Below are 21,051 nucleotides of genomic sequence, written 5' to 3'. Positions count from 1 at the left end.
AAAATGTGGTGGTGCGGGGAGGAGGTGTTTCTATGGGTGATGAGTCAGTCCAAATGGTCACTACGGTGGCACAGTGGTTAGCACTGCTACCTCATAGCGCCAGGGTCCCGGTTTCAATTCCGGCCTTGAGTCATTGTCTGTGTGGAGTTTGCATATTCTCCCCATGACTGCGTGGGTTTCCTCCGGGTGCTCCGGTTTCCTCCCACAGTCCAAAGATATGCAGGTTAGGTTGATTGGTCATGCTAAATTGACCCTACTGTCAGGGGATTAGCAGAGTAAACGCGTGGGGTTACAGGAATAGGGCCTGGGTGGGATTGTGGTTGGTGCAGACTCGATGGGCTGAATGGCCTCCTTCTGTACTGTAGTGATTTGATGAATAGAACATTCAGGGTCTCCAATTCACTCCAGGGATCTATATCCTTTGTTTCATTTCTCTTTGCTTAGTGTAATATTTGAAGATTGAACCTTAACCTGATTGTCCAAAATTTCTGTGGATTTGATTGGCATTAACTGAGATATTCCTTTTGTTAATGCCTAATCTTGGCTACAAGTTTGAAACATGGTACAAATTGATGGCTGATGTAACTTAGTTTAACACCCGGGTTATGTTCTGCTATGAAAAATACTGAAAAGAACTGCATAAATTTATTGCAGAAGCATAAATAAATCTTTCTCATTTTATGCACAGGAACAGAAAAGGATGCCGGACAAATTCTGTATTCATTGTTGTCCTGACACAAGTGCAGAAGTCTGTTTTAATTTGGCAAGAAAGTTTTGGGAAGCAGGCATAAGCGTTAGACTGACGACCAGACTGAGTGAGGTAATGTGTGGAAATCAGTTGACCTTCTGAATGCAGAGCACCAACAATGATAGATAAATGGAGACATTTTAAATTGTTTTAAGACAGTTCCTCATTTTTAATAACTGTTTATAGGATGTGGCTGATGGCTACAAGTTCTGTTTGCCACAAATGGTAGTCACCAGACAATTATCAGAAGATGGGATTTTCCGATCTGCCGAAGTCGATCCCCGCCGTGGGTTCCCCGGCAGCGGGAAAGGCAAGACATGTAATTTGCCACCGACCGAAAGATCTTCAGAAGTGCAAAAGGAGTATGTTCAGGCCATCATTTCTATGCTGACTCTTCATTACAGCAGTCCTAATGTCATAACCTGTCATCACTCACCAGCATTTTTCTATAATTTAAATGCTTGTATGCCTTTCCCTTTGAATTTCCAACAAGTTTGCCTTAATTACACCCTATGGTAAAGTAATCCATGAAACTCCGCACAAAGACCTTTCTCCTAACCTCTCACCTCAGTCTTTTACTGAACCTGTCACCTCAGTCTCTTACTGACTATTTCAAATCACTTACTTCCCTTCACTGATCTTCCCTTCTCAGGGAAATATCCTTTCTCCGCTCACTCTATCAAATCCTTCATTACTTTTAAAAACTACAATTAGATCTCTTCGTGGCCTTTTCTACTTCACTGTAAATGGTCCCAGTATTTCAATTCCCTCCTCATAATTATATCTTCTCATCCTGATCAATCTATATGGGACACTTTAATAGCTTTAAATGTCCTTTTCAATAATAGCACAGCCAGAAGTACACACAATACTCTCTCTAAACGTTGCTTTGTACACATTTACCAATACTTCTTTGAATTTGAACACCCAGTTCTCTATTTAGAAAATCTAAATTGTTTTTGGATCTTTATGTTGCTTTCTCTACCTGTACTTTGACTTTTGAATAATATGTATTCGAATCTTCGGTGCCTCTAAAGTTTAAAATTTATTTATTCATGTCACAAGTAGGCTTACATTAACACTGCAATGAAGTTACTGTGAAAATTCCCTAGTTGCTACACTCCGGAGCCTGTTCCAACACACTGAGGGAGAATTTTAGCATGGCCAATGCACCTAACCAGCATGTCTTTCGACTGTGGGAGGAAACCAGAGAACCTGCAGACTCCGCACAAACAGTGACCAGAGCCGGGAATCAAACCCAGGTCCCTGTCTCTCTGAGGCAGCAGTGCTAACCACTGTGCCACCGTGTCGCCCCACTGTTCAACCATATCCTTTAGCACCTATTCATTAAGTATGTACTAACGTATTTTCTACCCACCTAATTTGTATGTTGCTGCTGCTTGTAGCTACTCCTACCAGGAGATCAGTTGTCATGTTCTTCCATGCTCGGCTGTCTTGCGTCATCCTCACACATCCATTATAACTTGTCTGCAACCGCTTTATGAAGTCCATCATCCAACTGCACCTTGGTTGACTCCTCTTTTTGATGCCTTCCACTTCACCCCCTCTATAACAGATCTCTGATCAAATGGCTGAGATGCTGACATTTTCTTTCTGGATGTCACTTTTAAGGTTCTTTTGACTCTCCCAAGTACACCTTTATTTGACTTGTGACCTGTATGTGGAATGTTTAGTATACATCCACATCTTAGCATCCACATTTCGAAGGCTTCGACTTTACTTATTGTCTGGGTTTCTGAGGTATACACGAAAGTGGATAGAATGTAGCATCTTATGTGGTTTTTTTCTTGTTGTTAAGTTTGAGTTTTTCTTGTTATTCACACATCCTTCATCTCACAAAATCACTTCTGGCCATCTCCATCCTTCTAGCACCTGCATCACATTTGATATCTTCTGTTATCCTAAACAGACAAACTTACCTACATGTTTGTATAATTTGCATAATCCCACCCTTCACGTCGAATTGAATGTTCTGTCTTCTGATTACCCATTCTGCTAACTTGTCTAAAATGCTGTTTGCGGAAACCCCTTCTATTGTGTTGTCGCCAAGTTTTCGTTGTGCCTGAGTCCACATGCTAATGCTAATTGATGTTCCACACGAGGATTCAAGTCAAAGTGTAGTCTCCAGGGAAAGTGTGGATAAAAGGCAGAAGATAATTAGGTCAGTATGTGCAGAAATGATTAATTTTAAATGCAAACAAGTTCTTGTTAGTTAAGACTTAGATTTTCTGAAGTACTGTAAAGTTGGCTTCAGCGTAGAACATATTCTACTTTACAGACTGAGAGGCCGAAAGAAGCAAAACTCGGGTGACAGAGTGCCACTGCTGACAGTGAGCTGTAATTACAACGTGACAAGTTTACATAGGCAGTTTCCATTATAAAAAGCCGTGTGATGGGGTTTTCTGGACCTTCCCTGGTGGGTTTGCCCATGGCGGGTGCGACGACCCGTTGGCTGCTGGTGGGATTTTCCAGTCCCACCAAAATCTATGTGCCTTTGCAAGATTCTCCCAGCCTACTGCTGGGCAGCTAGCTGCGGGGAGGGGGGGGGGGGGGGGGGGGGCGGGCGGGGGTGGGGGGGGGGGGTCGACCTCAGCGGAACCAGAAAATCCCACCAGCAGGAAGGGCCGGTAAGTTCCACCCCTGATTTTTATAATAGCAACACTTGACAGATAAGTGTGACAAAAATATGAGAGCTGGAAGTTTGTTCCTGTAGATAGAACAAACCAGCAGACATAAGGACAGCAATTCTCCGACCTCGCCCACGACTGGGATTCTCCAGTCCCACTGCAGTGACTGGAGTTTGGCTGAGTGCCAAATTCTCCATGCTCAGTGGTGAGACGAACAAGACTGGAAAATTCCTGCTAAGATTTTAAAATCGAGAGACAAGTTGACTGCATGGTTTTGTCATTTCCCACCTTTCTCTGGCACCCATTAACCTTAATCCTTTGTTTAGTGTCCATTAATCAACTTTCGAACCTCTCTGCAAATTTCCCTTCAACCCTTTCACAAGAAGGCTCCTTTAAGGTACTTCATTTATCTACCACTGATAAGTATATAAAGTAAATAAGATATTAATGAAGGTAAATTCTCAGTATTAGGATTTTTAAAAAATTTCATACGATTTGAAGCAAAGACAAACATTTTGACCGACATGTGCCACTAGGTGACAGTATTTAGACAAAATATAAACTGCTGGTGCAACAGTTTTGGAACAGTTTTCCCTGTTAACACTGAATATACTGTTATGCTGGTCAAAATGTTTGTCTTTGCTTTAAATCCTATAATTAAGGACTCCACGCACCCCGAACATACTCTTACACCTTCTTCCGTTGGAAAAAGATACAAAAGTCTCAAGAACAGCTTCTTCCCTGCTGCCATCAGACTTTTGAATGGACCTACCTCGCACTAAGTTGATCTTTCTCCACACCCTAGCTACGACTGTAACGCTACATTCTGCACCCTCTCCCTTCCTTCTCTATGAACCGGTATGTTTTGTCTTTATGGCATGCAAGAAACAATACTTTTCACTGTATACTAATACATGTGATAATAATAAATCAAGTCAAAATCAAAGTTACTGTGGCCACTTTTGCTTTGTGCCTAATAAATGTGATACGGGAATTTTCCACTTTAATTTTATTATTTGACATTAGTCGGGTGTTTGATCCCTCAGTTTTGAATCATCGCAAAATCACTTTCATTTTCCCCTAAATATTAAGACCATTCTTTGGATTCCACAAGTGGTCAATGACCAATCAATCCTGATCAGCTCACTTGATCTTTTTCTGTCCAGGCTGCGTGCTGAGGTCAGTCACTTTACAGCTCGATAGTTAATCATCTTTAATCCGATACGACTTCAGGAAGCACTTGAAAAAAGTGGCACAGAGGATAAGATGAAAGTCCCTCGAGCTTCTTTGGATGGATGCCAATCTCATCAATATTTCTGCAACTTTTAAAATATGCACTCACACTATAAAAAGAGAAAAGTCTACCTGGTTATTTTCAATATTATATCGGTAAAGTTGCTGTGAGTTTTGGATTTTTGATTCCCAGGTATATGATTTCCTCTCAAGTCGTTCAAGCAGTTATTTTGAGCAATGCACCAGTCAAATCTCCTGTCATGCATCTTTTCCAGTTTTTGTTCTGGGATATTCATCAATATATTCCTATCAGGCTTTGCACTTTCACCCAATTCTGTTTAACAAACTTAACAAAAGGAATGAAAGATCATTGACCTGAAACGTTAGTTCTGTTTCTTTCTCCACAGATGCTGCCAGACCTGCTGAGTATTTCCAGCATTTTCTGTTTTTAGTTAAGAAAGAATCGAATACTGCACTTCCATCGCCCTGTGCTTTTAAGTTTTGTGACTGGAAGAGAGATCACGTACATCGAGGGAAAGATGCTGTTTTAGGAACATTTTAAATGGGAAAATGATCTCAAAATGGAGGGGAATAGTAAAGGGAATATTTTATTGAGGACACTACAATCATCTTGATTTCATTGCACTTGTCCTGCCAGACTTGTGTTTTATTGCAATCAGCCTCTGCAGTTCCAAGTTGTTCCAAAAGTTTAGGTCATTGCCTAAATATATGATAAATTCTGACACTATTTCAATGAAGAGATGCTGATTTAGTGTGAATGCATGAAATGTACATACCTTAATATAATTTGAATATTCTGTAGGATGGAGGTAAAGTTTGTTTTCAAAGAATTTTTTGTTGAAACTTAAACATCATCACCACACTGCTTGCAGGATGTGTTCTAATATTCGCTCAAGTCTTAACTATCCGGCCTTGTGTTTTACATCTGTTTAGAAAAAAGTTGCAGCTGAAAGTCTTGAAAAGGGAAGGATATTTGTTCTACAACCAGAGAGTGAAACAGCTTTAAAGGTAAGAACCAAGTTGTCCAGTCAGCGGAGTTCAATGAATGTATGTTGGCCCAATGCAAAGGAGTGGAAAGCCTGAAATGTACAGACTCTGCAAACCTAAATGTATTACAACCTCCATCACTTACACTGTGCACATTTACAGTGTGCAACCGGTAATTACCGCAAACCATTTACCATCACCATAAAAATCAATGAGAGAGGCAATATGTTAAGCAAATGGCTATTTTAGGAAGACTCAGCTGTTCAGTAATTTCTTCCCAAATTGATAATGTATGATTACCTTAATTTCCCAATCCTCTGTATTTCCCAATTTCTAAGCTCTACTGATTTCAGGCCAAGTCAGGGTCAATAAACACTTTGCACCTTATTAAGATACTATTATTATTGACTGCTTATTTTTGAGCCTGTTGATCAGCTTCCAGTATGAAGCAGCTTACTAGGTTTTACTGTCATCCCTTTAAACATAAATTCGCGGTAACACCAACCCGCCTGCAATATGCAGTGGAGACCAGTTGTAATATTCAGAAAATGTCTGGCCTCAACCATATCCTGGGAGTCCATCTGAGTCTGTCTTGAAGAATCCTTTGTTATCTCTGTACAGTCTTGACTGCCTCTGGGGTGGCATGGTAGCACAGTGGTTAGCACTACTGCCTCACAGCACCAGGGACCCAGGTTCAATTCCCAGCTTGGGTCACTGTCTGTGTGGAGTTTGCACATTCTCCCCGTGTCTGCGTGGATTTCCTTCAGGTGCTCCGATTTCCTCCCACAGTCCAAACATGCACGGGTTAAGTGGATTGGCCATGCTAAATTGCCCCTTAGTGTCAGGGGAACTAGCTAGAGTAAATGCATGGGACTCTGGGGATAGAACCTGGATGGGATTGTGGTCAGTGCAGACTTGATGGGCCGAATGGCCTCCTTCTGCACTGTAGGATGCTATGATTCTCTCTGAACTTATGTGAAGTTTTAAAAGCCCATTGTTGTTGCTACTCCAGCTATCCATTATCATCATGTCTGTTTTATATTAAGAAACATTTTCTCTCCGTTTCTGCTTCAACTAATGTTACAACAAGTGAATTGCAAAAAATGCATTCCTGCTAGGTAATAGGTAACAGCAGCCAACTTTATGAATGTTCTGTATGAATGGCATTTATCCTCTGCTTACCTTTAGGTGTTGCTGTATGACAGAGGAAATGTTTCAACCATAAATAGCATTGAGAAGTTTTTACAATGTGTGAAAAAGTCCACAAAACTGACCCCATCAAGGTAAAGTATGAAGACAAAGTGACATTCGATACAAGTATGTGCAGTTTGAGTATCTAACCTCAGTGGTTGGTAAGTTGATGGAGAGGATCCTGAGAGACAGGATTTATGATCATCTAGAGAAGTTTAGTATGATCAAAAGTAGTCAGCACGGCTTTGTCAGGGGCAGGTCGTGCCTTACGAGCCTGGTTGAGTTCTTTGAAAATGTGACCAAGCACATTGACGAAGGAAGAGCGGTGGATGTGGTCTATATGGACTTCAGCAAAGCGTTCGATAAGGTCCCCCATGCAAGACTTCTTGAGAAAGTGAGAGGGCATGGGATCCAAGGGGCTGTTGCCTTGTGGATCCAGAACTGGCTTGCCTGCAGAAGGCAGAGAGTGGCTGTGGAGGGGTCTTTCTCTGCATGGAGGTCAGTGACCAGTGGAGTGCCCCAGGGATCTGTTCTGGGACCCTTGCTGTTTGTCATTTTCATAAATGACCTGGATGAGGAAGTGGAGGGATGGGTTGGTAAGTTTGCTGACGACACCAAGGTAGGTGGTGTTGTGGATAGTTTGGAGGGATGTCAGAAGTTGCAGCGAGACATAGATAGAATGCAGGACTGGGCGGAGAAGTGGCAGATGGACTTCAACCCGGATAAGTGTGTGGTGATCCATTTTGGCAGATCCAATGGGATGGAGCAGCAGTATAAAATGAAGGGTACCATTCTTAGCAGTGTAGAGGATCAGAGGGTCCATAGGACTCTTAAATCGGCCTCGCAGGTGGAGGATGCGGTCAAGAAGGCGTATGGCGTACTAGCCTTCATTAATCGAGGGATTGAGTTTAGGAGTCGGGAGATAATGCTGCAGCTTTATAGGACCCTGGTTAGACCCCACTTGGAGTACTGCGCGCAGTTCTGGTCACCTCATTACAGGAAAGATGTTGAAGCCATTGAAAGGGTGCAGAGGAGATTTACAAGGATGTTGCCTGGATTGGGGGGCATGCCTTATGAGGATAGGTTGAGGGAGCTTGGTCTCTTCTCCCTGGAGAGACGAAGGATGAGAGGTGACCTGATAGAGGTTTACAAGATGTTGAGGGGTCTGGATAGGGTGGACTCTCAGAGGCTATTTCCAAGGGCTGAAATGGTTGCTACGAGAGGACACAGGTTTAAGGTGCTGGGGGGTAGGTACAGGGGGGATGTCAGGGGTAAGTTTTTCACTCAGAGGGTGGTGGGTGAGTGGAATCGGCTGACGTCGGTGGTGGTGGAGGCAAACTCGTTGGGGTCTTTTAAGAGACTTCTGGATGAGTACATGGGATTTAATGGGATTGAGGGCTATAGATAGGCCTAGAGGTGGGGATGTGATCGGCGCAACTTGTGGGCCGAAGGGCCTGTTTGTGCTGTGGCTTTCTATGTTCTATGTTCTATATGGTACTTTTCATTGATGCAGTGAACAACAGTCCTATCTAAATGAAGTGAATATACAGGCAACTAATAATATACAATACTTAATGGTGCAGGAGGATTTCCTGCATGCCCTGCAATAAGAATTGCTGCGTGTGGACACGTTAGTGGAAAGGTTCTGCTATGTTTTGGGGATTTCTGACCATTTTGACTTGGACAGTGCATTAAAAATGTTACTTTTAAATTAAATCCGGGGATTATGATGACCGTAGAGATCAGAGACGATTGGGAAGAAAAGATGTGCTTTAAAGCACGGTCAACAAGGTGATGGGATTTTGTGCTACTTGCATCTCGCATTGAACTGGGGCAACAAGTGTCGATTGACTCATCCCAGTCAAGATGGTATTATTTATTTTGAGAATAGCAGCAGAGGGTACAGTGTGGTGCCAGAAATTTTAGATTGCCCAGTAAATTTAAGAGACTCAGATGACAACGTTTCCACTTTTCCATTAAATTGTCTGAATGTTTGGCAAACATGTTGATACCGACATTATTTTCCATTAATGTAGAAGGTTTCTTTCACTTTTTTAAACATTAGACTTCTTTTCAGTATTTTCTGCTTCCTGCTGCAATTGAAGTTGTTGCAGCAAAGCAAGTGCTGTGATTGGAAACTCCCTCGGCAAGTTTCTGATTCAGAAGTGAGAGAGAAAGAAAGAAATCAAGCCTATTTTTTTCTGTGTGTGTGAAACTACTCCTTATTAAAGCAACACACAAAAACACATGAACACAAGAAACAGAAGTAGGCCCTTTAAGCCTGCCCTGTCATTCAATACAATCTGGCTGATCTATGCTGGCCTCAACTCCTTTTCAGTGCCATTCCCTCATAGCCTTCTATTCCTTGATCTATCAAATATTTATCCACCTCCACTTTAAATACTTCTAATGATCCAGCCTCCACCACCCTTTGGGGATGAGAATTCCAGAGATTCGCCACCCTTTGTGAGAAGAAAAGGAGCACAGACTTAGACAGCCCTCTCATCCCAGGAATTAGCCTGGTAAATCTCTTTTGGATTACCTTCAATGTTACTATATCCTCTTAAAGGTAAGAGGGGCAAAATTGTATGCAGTATTCCAGGTCAGGCCTCACCAACACCCTTCTACATTTGCAACAAAACCTTCCTATTTTTAAACTCCAACCCCTTTGCAACAAAGGCCAAAATGCCATTTGCCTTTGTAATTACTTGTTAGACCTGCTTGTTAGCTTTTTGTGATTCATGCATGAGAACACCTAGGTCCCTCTGTACTTCACTCACCTGCAGTCTCTCTCCATTTAGATAATCTGCCTTTTGATTCCTCCTACCAAAGTGCATAACCTCACTCTTCCCCACATTTTCACGCAGTCACCCAATCTATCCATATCCTGTTGCAGAATCACAATGTCCTCGTCACAACCTGCCCTTCCACCTATCTTTGTATGATTGGCAAATTTGGAAACCTTACATTCTGTTCCTTCCTCCAGGTCATTCATGTAAATAGTGAAAAAGTATGGGCCAAGAACTGACCCCTGTGGTACTCCACTCGATGCATCTTTCTACTCTGAAAAGGATCCATTTCTTCCACCTCTGTTTTCTATGTGACAGCCAGTTTTCAATCCTTGCTAAAATACTTCCTCCAATTCCATGGGCTTTTACTTTATGCACCAGCCTCTTATGCGGAACCTTGCCAGCTGCGTTTTGGAAATCTAAATACACGACATCTACAGGTTTCCCTGTATGTGTTCTCTCTGTTACATCCTCAAAAATTTGAACAAATTTGTCAAAAATGATTTACCTTTCAAAAAGCCATGTTGACTAGGTTTGATTATATTCAGCTTTCCTAAATGATTAGCTATTTCCGCTTTGATTATTAACTCCAGCATCTTGCCAATAATAGATGTTAAACTATAGCCTTCTGCCTTTCTCTCCTTTTGAACAAGGGCATCACATGGGCTGTTTTCCAATTTTATGGTACCCTCCTGGAATTTAGCGAGTTACAAAAAATTTCAACTAATGAGGCCATTATCTCTGCAGCCATTAAAACCCTAGCCTGCAGTTCATCGGGTCCTGGTGACTTGTCTACCTTTAGCTCCTTGAGTTTCTCTAGTACTCTATCCCTTGTGATTGGGATTATTGTAAGTTCTACCATGTTATTTGAAATCAGCCCATCTGATAATTTAGGGATATTTGCAATGTCTTCCACGGTGAACACTGATGCAAAAAAATTATTTAACATATCTGCCATTACTTTGTTTGCTGTTATCTATTCACCCGCCTCATTCAGCAGTTGCCCGCTTTCTACTTAAATATCCACAGAAAATCTCACTGTTTTAATGCTGCTTGCAAGTTTTTTCTTTCAAAATGCATTTTCTCCCTTCTTATGAGCTTTTTAATCTTTTGTTGCTGGATCCTAAAAACTTTCCAGTTCTTTGGTTTACCACTATCCCTTGCCACTTTGTGTATCCTGCTTTTCAATTTAACATTTGTCTCCTGTGTTAACCATGGATTTTGCCTCTTTCTCATGGCATCCCTCTTTTTGATTGGGATAAACTCCTGCTGGGTATTTTGGATTAGCTGTTTGAATATCTGCCACTTCTCATCTCCTGACCTGTATCTTAGCTTGTTTATCCAGTTCACCTTAAACGACCTCTCCCTCATACCATCATAATTGCCCTTATTTAAGTTGAAGACACTGGTTATGGACCTAAGACGTTCATCCTCAAAGTGTATCTGGAATTCTATTATATTGTGGTCACTACCCCCTAGGGGGTCCTTAACCACAAGATCCCTTACTAATCCATCTTCATTACACAAAACCAAATCTAAAATAGTCCGTGACCGGGTAGGTTTCACAATGTGCTGCTCTAAAAAGCAGTACCTGATACACTCCACAAATTCTTCATCTATGCTACCCTTGTCAGTTTGGTTTGTCCAATCGATATGCAGGTTAAAATCTCCCATGATAATTGCAATTCCCTTTGAACATACCCTTGATATTTCCTCATTTATGCTCTGATTTCTTGAGAGGTCACATTTTGGAGGTCTATAGACTACTCCCATCTATTCGTGGTTTCAACCCAAACCGATTCACTATCCAGTGCCTTTATACCATAACTCAGCCCTGCTCTGAAACCTTCCTTGATTAACAATGGTACCCTACCTCCTTCCCCCTTTGGCTTGTTCTTTTGGAATATTGTATCACTCTGGAATGTTGGGTATCCAGGTCAGCCTACAACTACGTTTCTGTAATAGCTAATATGGGGATATTATGGGATAATATGGGGCGGCACGGTAGCACAGTGGTTAGCACTGCTGCTTCACAGCTCCAGGGGCCTGGGTTCGATTCCCGGCTTGGGTCACTGTCTGTGTGGAGTTTGCACATTCTCCTCGTGTCTGTGTGGGTTTCCTCCGGGTGCTCCGGTTTCCTCCCACAGTCCAAAGATGTGCAGGTTAGGTTGATTGTCCATGCTAAAATCACCCCTTATTGTCCTGAGATGCGTAGGTTAGAGGGATTAGCGGGTAAACGTGTAGGGATATAGGAGTAGGGCCTGGGTGGGATTGTGGTCGGTGCAGACATGATGGGCCGAATGGCCTGTTTCTGCATTGTAGGGTTTCTATGATTTCTTCTATGACATCATACTCGCATGTTGCAATCTGTGCTATCAATTCATCTATCTTGTTGCAAATGCTTCGAGCATTCAGATAAAGTACATTTAGCTTGCTTACAGTAGTTTACAACTCTGGATTTGCTCTGTGCTACATTTTTGTTTCTGTTTCCTGCTCCTGCCTTTAACACTATGACAGTCAAGGTCCCTCTCACCATCCTGTGCCACCATTCCCTCATATACCCCTGATGTTTTGAATTTTCCATTCCTGGAACCCTCCCCCCCTTCTAGTTAGGCCTCTTGTATGAGTCCTTGCTCTAATATAGTATTCATATGACCTGTCCCTACCTGTAGTTTTCTGCTGACATTCAGACTGATCACTAACCTGCTCTCCTCCTTTAAGTTTGACTTCCCCATTTTCCAATCAACTGAAACCTCACCCGCACTCTTTAGTTTAACGCCCACTCTACGTCCCTAGTTATACGGTCTGCAAGAACACTGGTCCCAGCATGGTTCAGGTGTAGGCCATCCCAATGGTACACCCCCCCCACTTTCCCCAGTACTGATGCCAATGTCCCACAAACTGATACCCAATTCTCCCACACCAATCTTTGAGCAACGCATTCATCTCTCCAATTTGACATACTCTTCCCCATTTTGCATGTGGCTCAAGTAAATAATCCAGAGATTATAACCTTGAAAGTTCTGTTCTTCTAATTTAGTGCCTAACTCCTCAAACTGCCGACACAGAACCTCCTTTCTCGTTCTACCTATGTCATTAGTACCAACATGGACCATGACCACGAATCCTCCCTCTCTCACCGCATGTTCCTCTCCAGCCCAAAGCAAATATCCTGAACGCTGGCACCCAGCCGGCGACACAGCCTTCGAGACTCTCAATCCTGGCTACAGAGATCAGTGTCTATTCCCCTGACTATACTATCCCCAACTACAACAACATCTCTTTTCTCTCCTGCCACTTGAACAGCTCCCTTAACCACGGTGCCGTGGTCAGTTTGCTCATCCTGCCTACGGTCCCTCTCTCACCCATACAAGGAGCAAAAATCTAATACGTGTTGGACAAGGACAAGGGCTGAGGCTCCTGCAGTGCTCTCCCTGTGTGTAGCAACTCCCACCCTCCCTTTATCTTTAACAAGCATTTATTATGTTTCATCTCAGTCAGGTTCACTGTAATCATGCTCATTTTAACCTGCAGCAGTATAATGTCTTTCCAGTTTTTCTTTTATGTTGAAAGCTCTGCTGGCACTATTGTCATCAGACTCTAATTTTAATACATGCACCGAACGTACCATGGCAACTGTTAGAATGAGCAGTACATGCGAGATAAAAATGTTTGAAAGCAAATGAGGAAATGAAAAGGTGTTATAAATACATAATTGCATGGATTTCAGTAAGCAAATGTGTATTTACCTCAGACAGGACAATTGGAATAGCTTATTACTATGCCCTCACTTTAAATGCACACTGCATTTAGATATAGGATTTAACAAGATGTGGGCCTGAGGTCAGCCTGTGATTTGAATTGCAAAATGAGCAAGAAATTAAACAGGGAATTGGCAGAGAAGGGAAAAGGGTGAATTAGTGTCATATCTGATATTGCTTCACAGGCACAAGTAGCAGACTGAGTGATCCACAAGCTAGCTAAGCGTCATCCCCTGGCCTTTCCTTCATTCCCCCCTCAAACTGTTTTCTACAACCCCTTCTCCCTTCCAGCAACCCTTATCCTACCCTCACTTACATTTCTCTAGGGTTCTAAGGATGGTCCCTGGTGGTGGCCCAAGCATATTACTGGCAACAGCCATTTCTCCCGATAATGGAGAGCTCCCGGCCTCTGATTTGGCTGGCAGCTCTTGCAGGCGGGATTTTTGCCTTTCTGTTGACGTCCTGAAATTAAATGTCCCTCATGGCATTGGGAGCCCTGATAGCCGGGTTCCTGCCTGCTATCAGGAATCCCCGTCCCACCCGAAGTCAATGGACTTTTGGCTGGTTCGTCAAATTTTTCATCCCCACCTGTGACAATCCCTACCGGAGCGGAAAATCCTGGCCATAGTGTTAAGCCTTTGGTTTGATTTGTAAGGTAGTTCCGTAAATCCATTAATCACAGAAGAGGATAGCAGGATGGCACAGTGGTTAGCACTGCTGCTTCACGGCTCCAGCGACCGAGGTTCGATTCCTGGCTTGGGTCACTGTCTGTGCGGAGTTTGCACGTTCTCCCTGTGTCTGCATGTGTTTCCTCCGGGTGCTCCGGTTTCCTCCCACAGTCCAAAGGTGTGCGGGTTAGGTTGATTGGCCAAGCTAAATGGCCCCTTAGTGTCCTGGGATGTGTAGGTTAGAGGGATTAGCAGGTAAATGTGTGGGGTTACAGGGATCAGGCCTAAGTGGGATTGTTGTCAGTGCAGACTCGATGGGCTGAATGGCCTCCTTCTGCACTGTAGGGATTCTATGATTCTATATTGTTTTGACTGTTCTGCTTTTCAAACAGGCGCTCACCAAAGAGCCAGATTTCTTCCAAGAGGCAGTCGAAAATACTGAGGCAGCGTTGTTTACTGCGAAAGTATTGAGAATGGCACAGAGCCTACTGGTTACTATGCAACTGTAAACATGTTCAGGATATACAGGATACTAATGTCACATGTGTGATTAGAATCTTAGAATATTGTATTAAGATTATGATGCTATCAATATTTTATATACTTCTGTCAAAATGTTTATTAAATAATTATTAAAAAGTTTACGGAATAGCAATTTATTTTCCCCTTGGCAATTTTCTCCTCTCTCTCTCTCTCTCTCTCCTGAAGGCATCAGCTCTTTGCTGGGTACAGTTTCACAGTGGCCATTTTGCATGTATGAGCCTCGGTTGTGAGTATCAGCAATTGCAATTGGAGGGAATTACTGCCGGGTCTGTTTTTGTGCTCACACCATTGTTGATGCCTGTGTATTTCAGCAGGGAACACTGGATAACTGCCCCCCCCCCCCCCCCCCCCCCCCGCCGCCCTCCCCCCACCACCCCCCCGCCCAAACCTTCACATGGTCCATTCCATCACTTCCCTTCCATGACCACTTTTTTATCCACTTCTGCCGATAGACTGGCCACCGATATTCATTACAAACCCACCAACTTCCATAGCCATCTTGACTACAACTCCTCACGCCCTGCTTGCTGTAAGAGACTCCATCCCATTCTTCCAGTTCTCCACTTCTGCTGTATCAGTTCAGTTGATGCCATTATTGAAAACAACGCTTCTGAAACCGAGGTTTCCCCCTGCCCCCACAAGTGTGGTTAACAGGGCACTCAACCCTGTCCGATCCATCTCCCACACCTCTGCCCTCATCCCTTTCAAAAGTAGGAAGTATGAATGGTTGTGAGTCAGGTAGGAGGGGAGCAGGAACAACGAGCATTTCAAAGCAATTACACATTTAATCTGATCCTACAATGCGATTACAAACTTCTTTCTTCTAATTCTTTATTTCCAAATATCTACTAATCTTTGTTTCTTTTTATAATTGCAATGCTACAATTCCTATTGTTCAGTCTGAAAACTGCATAGACTAGAATCTGCTGGAGTGGGACATCTCATGACCCATACCGTTAGATCTCTTCCTGTACTCTTCAGTGTAGAATCTTTATTGCTCCATATCTTAAAAGTGCGAGCTGATAACGGTGTGCCGAGGATGATTGGACATCTATTACCTTAGTGAATGGCACGACAATGTATGTCCTTCACTAAGAGATTTAAGGAGTAAGGAATAAACAGGAGGTTTGCAGAGAAGGGAAAAGGGTGAATTTGTGTCATATCTAGTAAAGAGAGGAGGAAAAGAGGGAAAGAAAGACTAGGCTAAGACGGAAAATAAAAAGACAAAGGAAGAGTAATTTTTTTAAATAATTTTAAATGACAGATTTTTTAAAATCTCTAACAATTTACTACCTGAAGGAATGAGACTCCATGGTTTCAATTGTTCGCTTTCTGGACCAGAGGGTTTTATTGGCAGTTGGTAACAATTATCACATTGCTAAAAGGCTACTTGCATTCTTAATTTCTAAGACTTACATTTTCTGTGATGAGTTTAATAGGCAATTGAGGTGAAAATCCAGCAACATTTTAAAAAAAAACAAGTCTAAAGGTGAGATACTGTTTGTACAAAGCAAACAACGGGATGGCATGAATCAACCAACAGATTTTGGAGAACACGCTTTTATTCTCTGAACTTGTGGTCAATTTGCCTATAGTTAATAGCTTGTGTCAATGAGACACCGTTATTCCAATGATCTTTCTCAGCAGAGTCAAAGCAGTAGCAATATAATAAGGAAAATTTACAATTTCTTTAAAAAAAATTTAAAGAATGTTTGAAAATATCCTTTATAATTTTCAATTGTAAAGGAAATTCGATTGTAAATTGTAATATTCTTGGATAAGAAGAAATACTAGTTCATGTGACCTGACGATGCTTGACATGGAATCAGTGCTAATAGAAAGGAATTTAAGAAACAAACCATGTCACCGACAGACACAAAGGAGAGCTGCAGACACAAAGGAGAGCTACAGGTAGAGGAGCTGGAGGGTGAAGGTGATCAACACAAAGATGAAGGAAAAACAGACAGATGAAAAGAGAAACACAAAATTCTTGTGAGGAGAAGAAGCAAACCACGAAGAGATCATTTTATCTGTTTATCAGAAATGGAAACTGGAGCTCTTGGAGGTATATGTCAGCTGGCTAAAAAGATCTAAAACTGGGAAAGCCTTGTGAATCATTCAAAAATGCTGCGGGGTATTTTCCCAGAAGTGACTAAACCTTGAACTAGAGTGTTATTGGTTGTTCGTTTGAAAAGGAGCTCTGGAAAGCTACACCATCAGGTCTCACATGACCTGAGAGAGAGAGTTCATAGAAATGTGTCTTGCTAATAATAATAGTACATGTGAAACTTGAAGGTGAAAACTGTTGTTGGATAGGATACCTGATCTACCTTGCATGTGTAAAGAACATCATATTGTAGAATGCTGTAGCTATGCAGTAACACATTTCTATGGGTGGTGTTGCGGGTTGTGCGAAATTTTTTGATTTGATTTATTATTGTCACATGTATTAACATTTAGTGAAACGTATTGTTTTTTGCGCGCGATACAGACAAAACATACCGTTAATAGAGAAGGAAACGAGAGAGTGCAGAATGTATTGTTACAGTCATAGCTAGTGTGTAGAGGAAGATCAACTTAATGCAAGGTAAGTCCATTCAAAAGTCTGACAGCAGCAGGGAAGAAGCTGTTCTTGAGTCAGTTGGTACGTGACCTCAGACTTTTGTATCTTTTTCCCGAAGGAAGAAGGTGGAAGAGAGAATGTCCGGGGTGCGTGGGGTCCTCAATTATGCCGGCTGCTTTGCAGAGGCAGCGGGAAGTGTAGACAGAGTCAATGGATGGGAGGCTGGTTTGCGTGATGGATTGGGCTACATTCACGACCTTTTGTAGTTCCTTGCAGTTTTGGGCAGAGCAGGAGTCATACCAAACTGTGATACAACCAGAAAGAACGCTTTCTATGGTGCATCTGTAAAAGTTGGTGAGAGTCGTAGCTGACATGCCAAATTTCCTCAGTCTTCTGAGAAAGTAGAGGCATTGGTGGGCTTTCTTAACTATAGTGTCGACATGGGGAGACCAGGACAGGTTGTTGGTGATCTGGATAGCTAAAAACGTGAAGCTCTCGACCGATTTTAAAGTGAAATTTACCTTTTTATTTGAAGTGTCATTTGCCTGTTGATTCAAGTTTAATTTACATTGATTCAGATTTGTGTTAAAGTGAAAACCACGAAAGTGGAATTTTGGTCATTTCTTCATTTGGGAGGGGTGGGGGATTATTCAGGAAATTTGGTTAATGGTTCTCCCAGACGGATTGTACCAGTTTTCCCTGATAGCTCAAGATGCCAATGGCAGCTAAGACTCATGTCAATTCACATGGGAGACTCAGTAACCCAATACCGGAGCAAAGCCTGTACAGTTGAGGATGGATCAAGCAGCCTTGTTCATCAATGGAACCAGAATAGTTAAACTTGTCAACTGAGGGATGAGATTGTTCCTACTTAACTCCAGATAATGCATGACAGCTAAAATCACATCAAGTAATGTCCTGCTGAAAGAACAAGCGGCAGAAAGTCTTTTCAATTAACTGTATAACTAACTAGCTAAACACCGACAGTACCAAGGTGTGCAGCTTCCCTAAACCTCGACTCTGACACACATCTCGGTGGAGAGTCTCTGGAGGAAGAGCATGAATTCTAAAATGGGCAAACAGGAAGCCTTTTTCCAAAAAATATCACTTACAAAGTGTTCCACATGTCTGCACTTAAAATGTTGGAGACAATTATTGTATCCATACATTCTGGTCCCATGATGGTTAGTTGGATGGATATTCCCGCCCAAGGTCAATGGAGATTTCCATTGTTGGACTCTCACCCGTGGCGGGCGAGGTATTAAGAGTTCCAGCCATTATGTCAAACCACCTGATTTGCATCTGTATGTTACTCATGCATTTGAGCATTTCATTGACTCAGGGCTTGATTTTCTGGGACTTGTGGGGACAGGGTTGGTGGTGGGGGGGGTTCAGGATATTTGACCAATTCCGCCATGTGCAGAAGATGTCATTTCGTTGAAGGTGGTAAGCCATCCGAGTTGGAGTCTGCATGCCCCATTAACGGGGCTCCAAGCGGGAAAGGCCATATCTAGCCTGTGAGAAACACAAGCTGGTTGGCATGAGAATTTAGTCTACTCAATAGTGTCTCAGCAGAGTCAAAACAGTAGATAAGAGTGGTTGTATAGGCATAGCACACATTGCACAGCAGTGACCTCCTTCACCTGCAGATTGAGCTATCAAATGACCCTGCTCTGGATGACCTGTCATCTCATCTTGTTAACACAAAGGTATCCGTGCCATCTCCTCTATAGGATTATGTGTGTGGAGCTGTGGCACACCACCATTGATCAGAGATGTCTGTGCTCTCTTCACCTACACTATACATTTCATTGGAGAAACATGACACCAACGGCGATGCCTTCCCAGGCTGTGTTGGCCCTCTTCCCACTCAACTGCTGCATTATCCAAGGCAACGACAAGCCAGTAATGGCTGCTAATTGCCTTGTGAAAATTGCCCTCCATCATTAAGTCCTTTTTTTATTCTTTCATGCGATGTGGGTGTCACTAACAAGCAGCAGCATTTATTGCCTAGCCCTAATTGCCCATGAACTGAGTAGTTTGCTTGGCCATTTCAGGGTCAACCACATTGCTGTGGGTCTGGAGTCATATGTAGGCCAGGTCAGATAGGAATGGCAGATATTCTTCCCTAAAGGACATTAATGAATCCGATCGGTTTTTACAACAATTGACAATGGTTTTGTGGTCATCATTAGACTTTTAATTCCAGATTTTTTTATTGGATTCAAATTCCATCATGTGCTGTGGTGGGATTCGGCCCCGAGTCCCCAGAGCATTACCCTGGGGGTCTCTTGATTACTAGTCCAGTGGCAATACTACTGCATCACCTCCTTTCCTGGAGGTTGAGCCCAACCACCACTTGCCTCCAAGCCAGTTAGGGCCTTTCCCTTTAAAAATTGTATCACGTCACCGATGCTGACATGATGTATGGTCAGAATGTGCGAATGATCTTGTCCTCAGGTTCCTGACCCTGGATTGAAAATCCAGCCCCTGGTCTCTATTCCCCCAGTGCAATGCCTGCATCATAAATTTGGATCATTTATAAAGCTGTATGACCAGTAGAGAACTTGAAACAAATTCTCCTGGAAATTTCCCTTTGATGTCCAGGCATTCTCTATTGTGCCTTTTACCAAGTCAATCTACAACACAGCCAGCTAGTAATAATTCAGAATGCAAAGTTCACAGAAAGTTCCAGGAGAGGCTTTTATGTGAGAAAAAATATTTAATTGCAATCGCACTTGTATCGTCTAGTTACACCACTGCATTATACCCTCAGTAGGGGCCAACTCATAACATAAGACCTACTCAGTGACTTAGAGGAATGGGCAACAGTGCTGTACCCAGAAAACATAGAACAGTACAGCACAGAACAGGCCCTTCGGCCCACGATGTTGTGCCGAGCTTTATCTGAAACCAAGATCAAGCTATCCCACTCCCTATCATCCTGGTGTGCTCCATGTGCCTATCCAATAACCGCTTAAATGTTTCTAAAGTGTCTGACTCCACTATCACTGCAGGCAGTCCATTCCACACCCCAACCACTCTCTGCGTAAAGAACCTACCTCTGATATCCGTCCTGTATCTCCCACCACGAACCCTATAGTTATGCCCCCTTGTAATAGCTCCATCCACCCGAGGAAATAGTCTTTGAACGTTCACTCTATCTATCCCCTTCATCATTTTATACACCTCTATTAAGTCTCCCCTCAGCCTCCTCCGCTCCAGAGAGAACAGCCCTAGCTCCCTCAACCTTTCCTCATATGACCTACCCTCCAAACCAGGCAGCATCCTGGTAAATCTCTTAAGTTTGTAACATTCTCTCTTCAGAAAATCCAGGAGAGCAAATTGCCTGTAAATCATTGCACTTTCCATGTGGCCTTCGGGTACTTAAGGCAAAAGTTCTCACTATTGATATTGGTTAAGAGTTAATTCTTGATTCCTAACTGCTTATTTCCCTCTTAGTGCCAAGAATACCTAAGCCACATTCGAGAACCATGTGACTGAACTATAGTGTCTGTACTTAATAGAACTGCTAAAACTATTAATCAGTGTCTTGCCTATTTCTTCACTTGCTTTCTGATGGATCCTGTAACCCAGTAAGTACTTTACTTTATCTGTTCATTGACCTCTGTCGTAGATTTTTAATGTGGAGATGTCGGCGTTGGACTGGGGTAAACACAGTAAGAAGTCTCATACCAGGTTAAAGTCCAACCGGTTTATTTGGTAGCAAAAGCCACTCCAACGGGTTTATTTGGTAGCAAATGCCACATAAAGTAGATTTTTAAGCCACATAGGTAAATATGTGGATTCTAGTATTCGTAGAGTTGTCATCGGTAGGCACTTTGATGGAAAAGTAGACACTGACCATTCAAAGTATGCAAATAAGAGGCAAAAAAATG

The 21,051-nt window shown here is 42.6% G+C and overlaps 1 protein-coding gene across 1 annotated transcript in view; it reads left to right on the top strand.

Annotated features, from left to right (window-relative positions):
• Positions 1 to 14,699, top strand: part of LOC144497213 (eIF-2-alpha kinase GCN2-like) — a 75,176-nt gene extending 60,477 nt beyond the window's left edge. The window contains exons 22-25 of the mRNA XM_078218113.1: positions 689 to 820; positions 5,584 to 5,658; positions 6,826 to 6,920; positions 14,439 to 14,699. Coding sequence (XP_078074239.1) covers positions 689 to 820; positions 5,584 to 5,658; positions 6,826 to 6,920; positions 14,439 to 14,517 — 381 coding nt within the window. The 3' untranslated portion in view covers positions 14,518 to 14,699. The remainder of the gene's footprint in view (positions 1 to 688; positions 821 to 5,583; positions 5,659 to 6,825; positions 6,921 to 14,438) is intronic.
• The last annotated feature ends 6,352 nt before the right edge of the window (positions 14,700 to 21,051 follow it).

This window comes from Mustelus asterias, chromosome 8, assembly GCF_964213995.1.
Source record: "Mustelus asterias chromosome 8, sMusAst1.hap1.1, whole genome shotgun sequence".
Lineage (NCBI taxonomy): Eukaryota > Metazoa > Chordata > Chondrichthyes > Carcharhiniformes > Triakidae > Mustelus > Mustelus asterias.
Note: the sequence above shows the minus strand (reverse complement) of the source record. Positions and strands in the feature narration are given on the sequence as shown.